Here is a 12,474-nt window from a genome sequence, read left to right on the forward strand (position 1 = left end):
TTCTAAACACGATTAACATCTTCTGTTTATTTAAGGCTAATTTAAAATTCACATATAACGATATTTTGGATCCAGATAGTCCAACTTATTAGCTCAACGCGCATATTCAAACATCTGTTTCTGTATCACCCAGTGTTACGTGAACGCAGCACTTTCGACAGTTATTGTGTGTTTCTCTAAGCACCGATACACTCAACAGCGTCTACAACCGGGACTATACATCGAAATGCCGGCAGATTTAAGCCAGTGGACCGGGCCTCTCGCCCTGCAGGAGGTCGACGAGAAGCCGGCACAGCCTCTGACTATTAAATACGACTCTGTGGAAGTAGACGAGCTCGGCAAAGTGCTCACCCCGACACAGGTTCGTCCGCTAACTAATGTCGGCTAACGAAGCTAACAACTCCGCTAACTTAGCCTCGTTAGCTTAAAAAGCTATTGCAGCCACCATACTGACGTGTTGTTTTTAATTAAGAAGCACTGCTTTGCAATTGATAATGTGGTGTCAGTGTGTTTGCAAACAATGAATTAGGTTACATAATGTCTCCAGCGTGTCTGCAGCTTTAATAGATGGCTAATAGCGCCTCCTAGTGGGTCATCATGTTCAACACCTGTTCACGTGCAGGTGCAGAGTAGACCCACCTGTGTCGAGTGGGAAGGATGCGACTCCAGTAAGCTGTACACGTTGGCCCTGACCGACCCCGACGCTCCCAGCAGGAAAGACCCCAAATTCAGGTGAGAAGAGAAGGCAAACCGGGATGATGGAGGTGCAGGGTGGTTGCAGTGATTCATGTGACGAGGAAAGATTTAAAATGTGTGCCGTTAAAATGCACGTAATGGTTTCAAATGAAGGGCAGTCCAGTCTCTCTGATTTCATCTGCTAGGAGACATATCACTGCATCGTAAGGAACCAAAAGTTTCCCTTGGTGGACCCGTGGTGCAGGATTCAGATTGTCAAGTGGCTCTGGGGCATCCCACCCACTTTCTGTGCATGTACACTGCTGCATTCAAGCACACAGTAAACTTTAAATACATGCTTTATGTTTTGCCCAGAGTGCTAGAGTAACTTACTACATGAGTCTTAGATTTCATGGCTTTTGCTTTTCGTTGTAGGGAGTGGCACCACTTTCTGGTGGTCAACATGAAAGGGAACGACGTGTCCTCTGGCTGCGTCGTGTCGGACTACGTGGGCTCTGGTCCTCCCAAGGGCACAGGTAAGACGAGATGAAGCTCAGAGGAAGCATTGTTAAAGATAGTTTTCACTTTGACCAGCTAAACCTATGGTCTTCCCAGCAGCACTGTCACACAACATTTAAAAAAACCTTCTGTCTTCAGGTCTCCACCGGTACGTGTGGCTGGTGTACGAGCAGCCGGGCAGCCTGTCCTGCACCGAGACCGTCCTCACTAACCGGTCTGGAGACGGCCGCGGCAAGTTCAAGGTGCAGAGTTTCAGGCAGAAGTACAACCTGGGAGCACCGGTGGCGGGAACCTGCTACCAGGCCGAGTGGGACGACTACGTTCCCAAACTGTACGAGCAGCTCGCCGGAAAATAAATGGAGGGACTCGACTGTCGAGCGTTCAGCATTAGGAGCCCCCACGGAGGCTGGCGGTCTGGAGGAAATTCCCGCTCTTGCAAGAGGCAAAAAATTCCCACTGTTGCCTTCCCATGCGGTGACAAATATAAATCTTAATGTCACCTGCAATAAATGTGTTAAAACACAGAAATTGTTGCATTATGTTTTCTGATCCTGTGGCGGATGATAGACTCCATAACATCTTAGTATATATTATTATATGGTGTTTCATGATAAATGATCAGAGAGGTTTTTCCTATTGAGATGTAAATAACTAGAACCAGCAGTGTTGCTTCTATGGAGGGTGGGTTACATTTGGCACAGTTTACAGAAAGTATTCCGCAGACACAACATACATTTAAACTGGAGGAACTAGGGTCTAAAGAGAGACGTGTGAACATTGAAATCAAGGCTCAATCTTCTTTCCTGGTTTGTTAGGTTTATCTTTTAGCTGTAGCACGCACTGAATGTGATTATGAGGAAATCATATCGGACATATATAACGACACGCCCTTAAGTTTGTGTGATGAGCACTTTATTTACAAATATAATTAAAAGCTCTGACAGATTCATGCTTTCTTTTAACCTGGAAAAAAAAATGAAAGTGCATGCAATAATAAAGCATCATACTGATCTGGTTTATAAGAAAATACACAGCTTGGGAGTTGTGTAAAGCCCGAAAAATAAAAAATAAATCAGATGAAAACCCCATTGAAACATGACTGAACCTCAAATACTATCTGAGGAGGGGGGAGGGGAAAAAAGCGCTTTTAAAAATTCTTTTTTGATTCGAGTGACAGTTAAAATACAATACGAAAATAAGTAAAAGCTCTCCATAAATCCTTCTATACACAAAGTACAAGTCCCCCCCCCATGAAGCCCTTTGTGCTAGCCTGGAGGTGGACTTCACGTGTATTATTATTCACATTGGCTGCCAGTGCAGAGAAATCAGTATGAGTACCGTGATTCGCCCTCCCCTCAGTAATCAAATTCACCTTTATTATATGCGTACCTGTATGTACATGATATTTGTGTCTCAAAGTATCAAATTATTCAAATTTTCCATAAAAATGTCCTGATGAATAAATACCAAAAAGTGTTGAAAGATGCCGCTCAGACTATCGGCTGCAGAAGGATCAGCTGTTTGATTTATCGCTCGAGACAACCACCACCCCCCCTCTCTCCCAAAAAAAAAAACCGAACCCAAAATGTAATCACCTCTAGAGATGCATGGTCTCATCCAACTGCCCTCCGTTTGCTCTCCCTCCTCCTCTCATCTGCCAACAACACAAGTGTCATCATTGCACAAGAAACACGGTGACTATGTTATTATTCTTACAAAAACAAGACAACTACAGGAAGTTATCCAGCATATTGTTTTTTTTTTTTGTTGCCATCTTGTGACACCATGAGAGGCAAGGAGGGAGAGGAAGTTCAGATGGGTTTGGTGGTCGTGGTGGAGGAGGGAGGGGAGGGCACTAAAACCTGCCGAGGACTCTGTCTGACCGGCCCAGAAAACACACTGGAGCCGATTCTGGAGCTGGTTTTGTTTTTTCTTCTTCTTCTTCTTCTTCTTTTTTTGTGTTTGACTGTGGGATCCAGCAGCAGTAAACACCTGCACTGTCAGGTAAAAGGAGAGGAGGGTGCACGGAGGCAGCCGGGACGCCCCGGGGGGGGGGGGGGGGGGGACTACGAGAGACCCTCATCTGTAGTCGTCCTTGGGGAGGTCCAGGGTGCCCAGGTTGCCGAAGCCCAGCCGCATGCTCTCCATGTCGAAGCTGTCGATCTCCCGCTCCTGGCGCTCCAGCAGGTGCTTGATGCGGTCGGTCCGCTCCTTCTGAATGGAAACCAGCTCCTCTTCAATCTGCAGGAGACACGAGACATTCAGGGTCATTATAGTAGACATGTCGAATTAGTTTATTTCACTTATTTAGTTGGAATTACCATGATGGAGTTGGTCGTAATGGTTTTATTTTAGAATAGTTTTTTATTTTTTTTAAAGTACATTAATGTGGGTTGAGATGTGTTTTGCAAACAACAAAGTGTAACAGCTTTAAGACATTCTCTATCCAATATTCATTCTATTTTAACCCTGCAGTTGAACCGTTATGTATGCAACGTAAACTTTATAATCTTATCATAAAAGAAACATCCAAAATAGAAAGGTCAAAAACACGGCAGCTCCAAAATAAACAAAGAAACAATAACTTTATGAATTCACAACCCAGCAGTTAGTTGACTGGAGCAATATAACTAAATCCAAGACTAAGAACATAATAAATCATTTTAAAATGTGTTATTTGAGATGCCGGATGAAGTTGGCTTGGCCGACCCACAACAACTGAAAACATTCAACTGAAGCGTCGACAGTGTGCGAGAGCTGACTTTTGTCTTCACTAAAATAAGAATGTGAGACATTTAAGGTGTTCTGTCCCAACAGGTGCAACACAATGAACAGTGAGAGAGATGCCAATCAAGCTCCGTCTGTACACGCCTACACAGTCCTGACGAGCACAGTGAGGAATAACAAAGCTGGCTGTGAATCACGAGTGTGTGTGTTGGGACTTTTTAAAAAAAAACAGCTTTTTTTAGGAGCAGTTTCGGGTAAAACCTAATATTCAATTTCTGTTTGTATTTGCCAGAGACGGACTCAAATAGGAGAAAAACCTTACAGTGTAATGCAGTTCAATACACCACATTACAAACTGCAGCCAATTGTTAAAGCAACACTCCCGACACATTCAGATTGTAACTTTTACGAATGCTGTGTTTAATGTGTTCATGAGGTTCCTGTCGACCCCCCCCGTAGCTATTTCACATCCTTGATGTGTCTGACTATGACACGAGCCACTGGATGCACACTTCCATGTGCTTTGTTTATTACTGTGAAGCTGTCGGTGTGGCAAGTTGCATTACTCAGGTTGTGTCCGCTGGATCTTTCAGTCGACACACACACACACACACACACCCACACCCACAGGTGCAGACAAAACACTGCATGGCGCAATACGGCAATCTGGCCAACTACTGAGCATGCACAGAAAACTCCAGACTCTGACCATGAGCCGAACCGGAGGACAATAGTGCTTCTAAAACCATGACATCATCCCAGTCCCGTAGTGCAGATCCGGACGCAGCCAGGAGGGGGCGACAGACCACCACGGAGGTCCACTGGGCCCAGCAGAACTGGATCAGGGACTGCATTTCAAACCATCTCTTCCTTTGTTGTCGGAGTGCTGTCTACTAGACTGTGGCGATGACGTCGGTCACTTCGGAAGGAGGCGGACTCGGCCGCTCTAATCTCGTTCACATGTCATCGGTGTACATGGCAGCTCGCCTGAATGGTCCCATAAAAGATGCGTCGCAATCACGAGTGTCATGCAGCCAAATTGGGGGACACAGATTGATCCAACTGGGTGAAATTTAGGTGAAGAAATGTAAAATTGTAACAAAGTATGAAAGCTAGTTGCCAGCTTGCAGCAAAGCTGCAGTTGTCACAATTAAGACGACTTCATAATTGATTGAAAGTTCAGGCATATCTATTAATTAAACTGGATGCATGCAACGACCAATCAACAATAAGCTCGACTGTACCGATTGTGCCGTGTCACAAACCGAGGATGACAAAAATGTCGTAACAAGAGAACAATACTGTCTGTAGAGATCTCACCATCATTAGGGGTGTGTGGGTGAGAAATGGTTGTGTGCTCCCCACAGGAAGGCATGCCACTGTCATCCCCACCTGTGGTGAGGGAAATCTGTGTGTGTGTGTGTGTGTGTGCGTGTCCGTGTGAACTCACGAGTGTCTGTCTGGGTCGCCTGTCAAGCCCGCACCGCCTGCTGAAGTGGATGCAAATGTATATCCGGACCTATTTGCTTAGGCATTGAGGCATAGGACTGTTTATGTTTCTACGTTATTACCGCCCGCGTGTGCTCGTCTACACACCCGCATGCTTCGTATCTTTAAAGAGGCGTCGTTACTTCCTTTATGTGATGTACTGTAAGTCCTGCTGGACCAGGACGTTGGAGGACAGAATACAAATAAGGATAATTTTAAACTTTAAACGACGCCGTTTGTGTCTTCTTGTGCGGGATGGGGTCACTTAATGAAGTCTTATGGGGAGTTTTAAGTAATCCATGACCTTTAAAAAGGTTCAGTTTACTTTAAATTAAGTATTTTGTGTGAAGTGTTGTCTCAACAACACCTTAAGGGAACAATATTTCTAGGTTTTTTAAAACAACCACACTTGAAGGTGTGGAAAAAAGCCTAAGAGGAGACGTGATGAACTGTACGAACGTGGATGACGGCACACACTTTCCAAAGTAATTCATGCTGATGCTTTTGGTTGTACGCACATATTTGAGGGCTAACTTTCTCTCTGCACACCTGACCAATGGCTGGCTGAGTGACTGACGGTGCGCCTGGCAGGTCGTCGGATTCAGAAAGTGTGTCTGAGAAGCAGTTAGTTTGAAACCTAAGAGGAGTGTATCTGCATGCAGACCGGGAAGAAATGCAGCCTTTGAATGATGGTGGCCTCGAATTGACCCAACAATATCGTACATATTTAAACCCAACAAGGTAACGATTCAAATATATAACATCTTATAACACACTATTAGTCATTGGCCTTAAACTGTCTATCCTAATTTTATGTCTGTTTTTCTTTTCTTTTGAAGCCTGACGTTGTCTTGTGAATTGTCTGAATCTGTGATTTTTATTTTACTTTTCTTTTGTTGAGAAAGCCCTTTGGATAAACTGTGTTTAAAGTAAAACATAAATAAATAAATGAAGGATTGGACGTGTGATGAAACTCAAACGGGCGGGGGTCTTTTAAGTGAAATACCAGGTTTCGGTCAGAAGATGAGAGGGAATAAATTCTCTCCAATTTATGTATTAAAAAAAAAAAGATGTAGCCATGTTAAAAAAGGCCTTTTCAGGAGTGCGACTTGAATTATTTGGGGAATTCGTTCCTTCTCTTTGTCCATTGTGTTTCATTTAGTATTGATCACCTGCAGAAAAGCAACAATGTCTCCTACAGAGCAGCAACAAAACAAAAACGGCTCTTTTAAGACATGACGAGTGTTTCATTCAGCACACCTTTTGCTCCAGGTGAGCCCGTCGCAGCGACACCTTCTGCTCCAGCTTCTGCTGCTCGCGCTCGTGCTGCGCCTCGGTCTGCATCTTGATCTTGCTCTGGTAGGCATTGAGCAGCTCCATCTCCTGCTGCAGCTGCTGCCTCAGGGCCTGGCACTCGGCTTCCTGGGCCTCGTCCAGACGCAGCTGACACAGCCGACCGTGGACCGCGACAGGGAGGGAGCGAAGTACAAAGAGACAGAGAGAGACGGGTAGGTTGAGGGGGAGGGTGGAGGTACATTGATAAGACACCCAGAAAGAGAGTGAGAGGAGAGGGAAGGAATAGAGACAGAAAGGACAAAAAGTAGGGAAGGGGACGAAGGGATGGAAGAAAATGGAAGGGCAACCAGGACAGACAGGACACAGAAAGACAGTGGAGGAGGAGAGGAGGAGGAAGGTTTAGAGGTTTCATAAAGACACAAAGATTGTAAATAAAAGGTGAGATAAAAAGGGGAGGAAAGAAGAGAAAGATACAAGTCCAGGACAAGATATGAGATGAGGACAAACAAGGGGGAGAAAAACAGTGAAATCATGAGCAACAGGTGGAGAGAAAGGCCTCACAATCATCTTCAAAAGCCTAAATATTGTCTAATCTCAAAATGTCCAAAACACATTATTGTCCAGAAAACGAAAAAAGATGACGTGAACGTTCTCTCCACTCACCGCCTGCGAGGCCATCATCTCGTTGATGCTCTGCTCGTATTGCTCAGCCAGGATGGCCAGCTTGCGCGTCTGCTCATCCTTCAGGGCCTTGAGCACCGTCTTGTGCTCGGCCTTGGGCGTAACTTCCATCTGGTGGTGGCGCAGGGCCTTGTACTGCTTGGTCTGCACCTTACATGTGTCCTGGAACTGCTTCTTGATCTGCAGCTCCAAGGCCTGGAGGAGGGGACAGAGACAGACAGAAACAGAGACAGTTTAAAGAGTATTACATTTATTTTAAAGGTTGCCGTGGTTAACAATAGCAACAGCTCTGCTGCTGGAGGTTTAAGGTTTCAAACAGCAAAAGGCAGAAATCAGAGTTCTGCTCTGTTATCCTCAAAATTAAACTGAAATGACAGTCGGAGACGACTGTCATTTCTTCATTTTGTTTGTTCTTTCACCATTTCTTCCAGATTAATTTGTTACATCCACATTGCATCACTGCTTTATCAAAATCTCTCCAAACTATAAAAGAAGTTGCTCACGGCTTGCGCCATCTTAGAGGTGGATCCAATTTATGTTTTCAAAGACACGAGATGAAATCTAAAAATGAATCCAGGCATTTCAAACAAGTTTTTTTTGTTTTTTCTAACCGTTGTTCCTCACATTTGTAGCACCTTCTGACAACAACCACCACATCTAAAACAGCCCGGATCAGAAACTGTATTTGTCTCTAGCGTCGACTCACTTTGAGGTTCTTGGGCTGCTGCCGGAGCTCCAGCACGTGTTTACGGTGGAGTTCACGCTCACGCCGGTTGTTGTACTCGATCTGGTTCTCCAGCTCCGTCTGGTGCTGCAGGCGGATCAGGTCCATCCGCAGCTTCTGCAGGATCTTCAGCTGCCTGTACTCCAGTTCCTGCATGGACTCGTCGTGGCGGATCAGCATGGCATGCTCCATCTCTTTCTGGGTCTTCTTCTTGTTCAGCTCCTAGGAGGACCAGGAGGAAGGAAGGAAGGAAGGAAGGGGAAGGACATTATGGGTGACTTGCAGTGGGTGCTATTGATTAGCATTGTTAGCTCAGCTTGTTTTCAACGTGACATTCACATTTTCACATGTACAAATCAAGTTTCCTCTTTGTTTGTTTCAGGATGAGAACGTCGGCTGATATTATCAACAGCTGAAAAATCAATAAATGTCTCTCCATCTTTCATTTAAACACTTCCTGTTATTCTATTAACCAAAACATTAAAACGATCGTCTAAAACGTGAGTTTTGTGTGTTTTCTCACAGAAAGCTTTCGGACCTTCTAAGACCTCATCCAGATTTACACAACAGCTTCTCGGATTGGGACATTGCTGGCTTGCTTTACTCTGTAATAATCTTCTTGTGGTTAATAAGAAACACTTCACAGATAAAGAACAATGGGAGTAATTATCAGCACAGCGCTGGGAAAAATATGTCGGTGTTATAATCACACTGGGCCTGTTCACGGCAACATCACAAACAACAACAACTGACGTTTGGTGAACGTCTGGTGTACGTTTAACAATTAAATGAAGTTCATTTATAATTTATTCTCGTGACGTTTTTAGGGATGTATGTTCTCCGCACCTCTCGGATCTGCTCCTGCTCCAAGTCGTGCCTCTTAATCATGACCTTGCGCTTGAAGGCGCGGCAGTTCCTGTCGTAGAAGACTCTCTGCTGGGCCAGGAGGAGGGCCTCCTCCTCGGCCTGGGAATGCTGCATGTTCTCCTTGTGCTTGGACAGGCGCTCCTGCTTCTCCTTCTTGGGTGTGCTGTGGTCCTCGTTCATCTCCTGAGAGAGGGGCGACAGATACTGTGAGAGGAGATTGTTTTCGACAAGTACAGGACAGAGGAGAGTCACAATTAGTGTGAGGCTGTTCATTTGAGCTGTTATTGGTAGGTTTATCTCACAAGGGAAATGTATATGTTTTTAAAGTTGTTATTGTCTATGCAAATGTCAGTTTAACTGGTAAAATAAAGACAATGGCTTATAAGTTTATGGGCAGCGGGTGAGGAGATATTACAACCAGTAGATATATGACAAGCAAATATAATCTAAAGCAAGTAGAAAAGGCCCAAGCTATGAGTTACATATGCTTGTTTTGAATGTGAAAATGAACAACGCCTTGATAATAAATACTCCAATTGGCAAACTCCAATTGACCGTCTGTCTGGAACGACTTTCATAGCCAGAGGAGGGTTTGGGAAAAAAGCCACATCCCTCCTCAGTACGAGTTCTCTTTCTCTTTCATGGGCTTGGAGGTAATCTACAACTCCAGCTAATGCACTTAACACATGAGCCTGATCCCCGTTCTCTGTGGTGTCTAATTCCGTTATAGCCCTCAGTTGGTGGGAAATATCTCTCCCTTCCAGCGATGCTTTCTTTTAACTGCGCTGACCTAATTTTGGTCACTTATCTTGCAACTGAAAACACAGTGCATCACACTCCCAGCCCACAGGAGTATTCTCTGGGCTCGGCTTGAAGGTTGTGGAGGCACACAAATGATGCTCTTGTGCGTATGGATTTGTGGGTTTCCTTGCTGGTGCGGATATACATGTGTAGGTACACAGTGAGTAGGCCGAGTGACTCAACACAGCTTCCAAAAGTTCACTGAATGTGCATGTTTGTGTGGAGGAGGGCTGATTCAACGGTTAACGGCATACAGTGTCACACACACGAGAGAGGCGCACAAAGGGGCTCGCTTGAGGAGGAAAAAAGGAAACCAACAAACGCGGCACACCTCCTTAATCTTCTCCTTGCAGAGTTTGTACTGCTTCTTTTGATTATCCAGAAAGGTGGTCAGCTCCTTCTTCTGCTGGGCCACGATCTGCTGCTGGAACTTCTTCTCATCTGCCAACGCCGTCTTCATCTGGGGGACAACGGAGACGAGTGGCTGTTAGCTTAGCATGGAGCTAAATACAGACTCCAACTTCATCACTAAACAGTGAACAAATAAAGTCATATACTCGGATCTGCAGATCAAGTGTCATGTTGGTGAAGTTTTTATATGTTTTTCATGTATTTAACATTATGGTATGGCCAGTTAAAGACACGGCACTGATTGGTTGATTGAAGTTATTAGCTGTTGTAGCTAATGTTAAAGAAAATTGCAATATGAACAAATTTGGGTTGGTAGGAGATTACAAAAAACATCAGTATCTAAAAAAATGGAAGATTTAAAATTGCCAAAACAACCTATTTTCTGGCCATATTTTCTGATGTAAGCTAATATCTAGTGACTGATATGTGACATGTGTGTGGTTCAACAGATATACTATCTCCCTGGCTGGTCTTGGGTCAGGCGCTGCATGCTAATCAAAGAGATATGCAGCTTGGTTTTCAGAGCGTGACATTCTGTGACCCACTTCTGCCCGTGTGTTTCATCTTATGTATGATTGGGTGGCAGCGGTGCTTAAAGTCTTAGCGAAACCTGCCATAGAATTCAATGTAAGACTACGGTTGGAGCTTCGTCAAAGCGAAGAATGAAATGATAATGAAAAACTTTCCTCCAATATAGAATCATTGTTAAAATCAGCATCATGTCCTAAAGCCCACCTCCCCCCCCGCCCGCCAACTGTGATCGGTGTGATCATCTGTGACATTACTGTACTTCTGCGTCCTCTCGTGTCCTATAACCCCCCACACCCCTCACAAATCCCACCTCCTTCTCAGAATGCACGGCGTGGCGCTTGGCCAGCTTCTCCAGCTCGATGTAGGCGTTGTTGGCCTGCGTCTCCACCTCCTTCTGCAGCTTGAGCCGGTGTTCGTCCATCTCGGCCTTCAGCTTGTTCTCCAGGGCGATCAGCTGCTTCTGGTGCTGCCGCCGCATGCGCTTGTAGCCCGACATCTGCTCCCGCAGCTCGCTCTCCTGCTCATGCTCGTGGATCTGCTTGGTCACCTGTGGAGAAGGAGAAGTTAGGAGATGTGAACGTCCCGATATCGGATTTCTAATCAGACCGTAAAAAAAAAAGGAATTATAGAACAAATACACAGCGGTTATTAAAAAATAGTGTGCATCCAAAAAGCAACTTTTAGCATGTCCCCCGTCTCTTTTGAATTTGTTAGATCCATGTATTTGTTTCATCTTTTCCAAGACAAATTGAAAACAGTGATGAGAAACTACGACCTTAAAAAAAAAGAAATACTGTGAGATCCTTGAGCCACTAGAGCCCAACAAAAGCTCTTTTATCTGACCATCGCACATACACAGCTACACAGCCACTGCATAGATCGCACAACCACAAAGGATCGAAAATGTGTTCAAGTCAGATGGAGCAAGAAAAAAAAGTTACAAGACAATTCTTCAACATTTAAATCATTAAATTGAATCTAAGACGAGGACCATACTGACAGGTCTTAACAGCAATGTCACCCATCTTTTTTTTCTTTTTTTTTTGAGCAAAACCTGACACACCAACCTGAGGACAGAAAGGGTTCTCCACGTCTAGGTAGTACTCGCTCCGCATCTTCTCATAACTTCCACCTGAACTCCTCAGGCCAAACATGATGGCGACTTTAGCCAAGTGCACCAGCATCCAGGAACCTTGTGCAGCATCCTATGCCCGACAGAACCCTGCCTGCGCTCCGATGCCACCCCGAGACCCACCCTTACTGGACGACGACGACCCCCCACCTCCCCTTCTGCCTGGTTCGTGCCCTGGGCACGCAGCGGCCAAGGCAGGCGTGTGAACTGTGAATGAGGCAGGCCGACCGCGCGGGCCAACAAGAGCACAGAGCGCCCCTTTAGTTGGGCTAACGCTAAGCGGCGGACAGCAGGTGGGTCACATGAATACCTCATTGAGAAAGAGTGAGAGAAGTTGGAGGGGGGGGGGGGGGGGTTAGAGACAGGCAGGCAGAGAACTGAGGGGAGGTGTGGTGTGGGGGGGGGGAAAGCAGATAGAGAGAGACTGGGAAAGAGTTCTAGGAAAAAATGGAAATAATGAGACGTAAAATAAGGGAATCTAGAGGAGAAAATAGGTGGATGTTGAGCCCCCCCCCCCCCCCACACACACACACACTCCTTAATCTGTGCTGAATCAATACCCCACTGTAACAGCAGCTCCCAATCCCAGTCACTTGCTCCGCTGCCCCCCCCCCTGCATGCT

The 12,474-nt window shown here is 45.4% G+C and overlaps 2 protein-coding genes across 4 annotated transcripts in view; one reads left to right on the top strand and one right to left on the bottom strand.

The window, feature by feature from the left end:
• The first annotated feature begins 152 nt into the window (after nt 1–152).
• Nucleotides 153–1,716, top strand: pebp1 (phosphatidylethanolamine binding protein 1). Its single transcript, XM_079160855.1, has 4 exons — nt 153–361; nt 623–732; nt 1,111–1,211; nt 1,333–1,716. The coding sequence occupies exons 1-4, from the start codon at nt 227–229 to the stop codon at nt 1,548–1,550; spliced, it is 564 nt and encodes a 187-aa protein (XP_079016981.1). The 5' UTR covers nt 153–226; the 3' UTR covers nt 1,551–1,716.
• Nucleotides 1,717–2,090: 374 nt separating this feature from the next.
• taok3a (TAO kinase 3a) overlaps nt 2,091–12,474 on the bottom strand; it is a 61,902-nt gene continuing 51,518 nt past the window's right edge. For all 3 annotated transcript variants that reach the window (XM_079161203.1, XM_079161204.1, XM_079161205.1), the window contains 7 exons: nt 11,031–11,267; nt 10,110–10,238; nt 8,957–9,160; nt 8,093–8,332; nt 7,369–7,581; nt 6,670–6,852; nt 2,091–3,435 (listed from right to left, as the gene is read on the bottom strand). In XM_079161203.1, coding sequence (XP_079017329.1) covers nt 3,274–3,435; nt 6,670–6,852; nt 7,369–7,581; nt 8,093–8,332; nt 8,957–9,160; nt 10,110–10,238; nt 11,031–11,267 — 1,368 coding nt within the window. In that variant the 3' untranslated portion in view covers nt 2,091–3,273. The remainder of the gene's footprint in view (nt 3,436–6,669; nt 6,853–7,368; nt 7,582–8,092; nt 8,333–8,956; nt 9,161–10,109; nt 10,239–11,030; nt 11,268–12,474) is intronic.

The sequence above is a fragment of the Pholis gunnellus genome (genome assembly GCF_910591455.1).
Source record: "Pholis gunnellus genome assembly, chromosome: 6".
In the NCBI taxonomy this organism is placed as follows: Eukaryota; Metazoa; Chordata; class Actinopteri; order Perciformes; family Pholidae; genus Pholis; species Pholis gunnellus.

Excerpts from the sequence above, each read along its gene's own strand:
- pebp1 (XM_079160855.1), top strand. The coding sequence starts at position 227 with ATGCCGGCAGATTTAAGCCAGTGGACCGGGCCTCTCGCCCTGCAGGAG. Across the intron at positions 362-622 it reads AAGTGCTCACCCCGACACAG|GTGCAGAGTAGACCCACCTG; the intron begins GTTCGTCCGCTA and ends GTTCACGTGCAG. Across the intron at positions 733-1,110 it reads AGGAAAGACCCCAAATTCAG|GGAGTGGCACCACTTTCTGG; the intron begins GTGAGAAGAGAA and ends TTTTCGTTGTAG.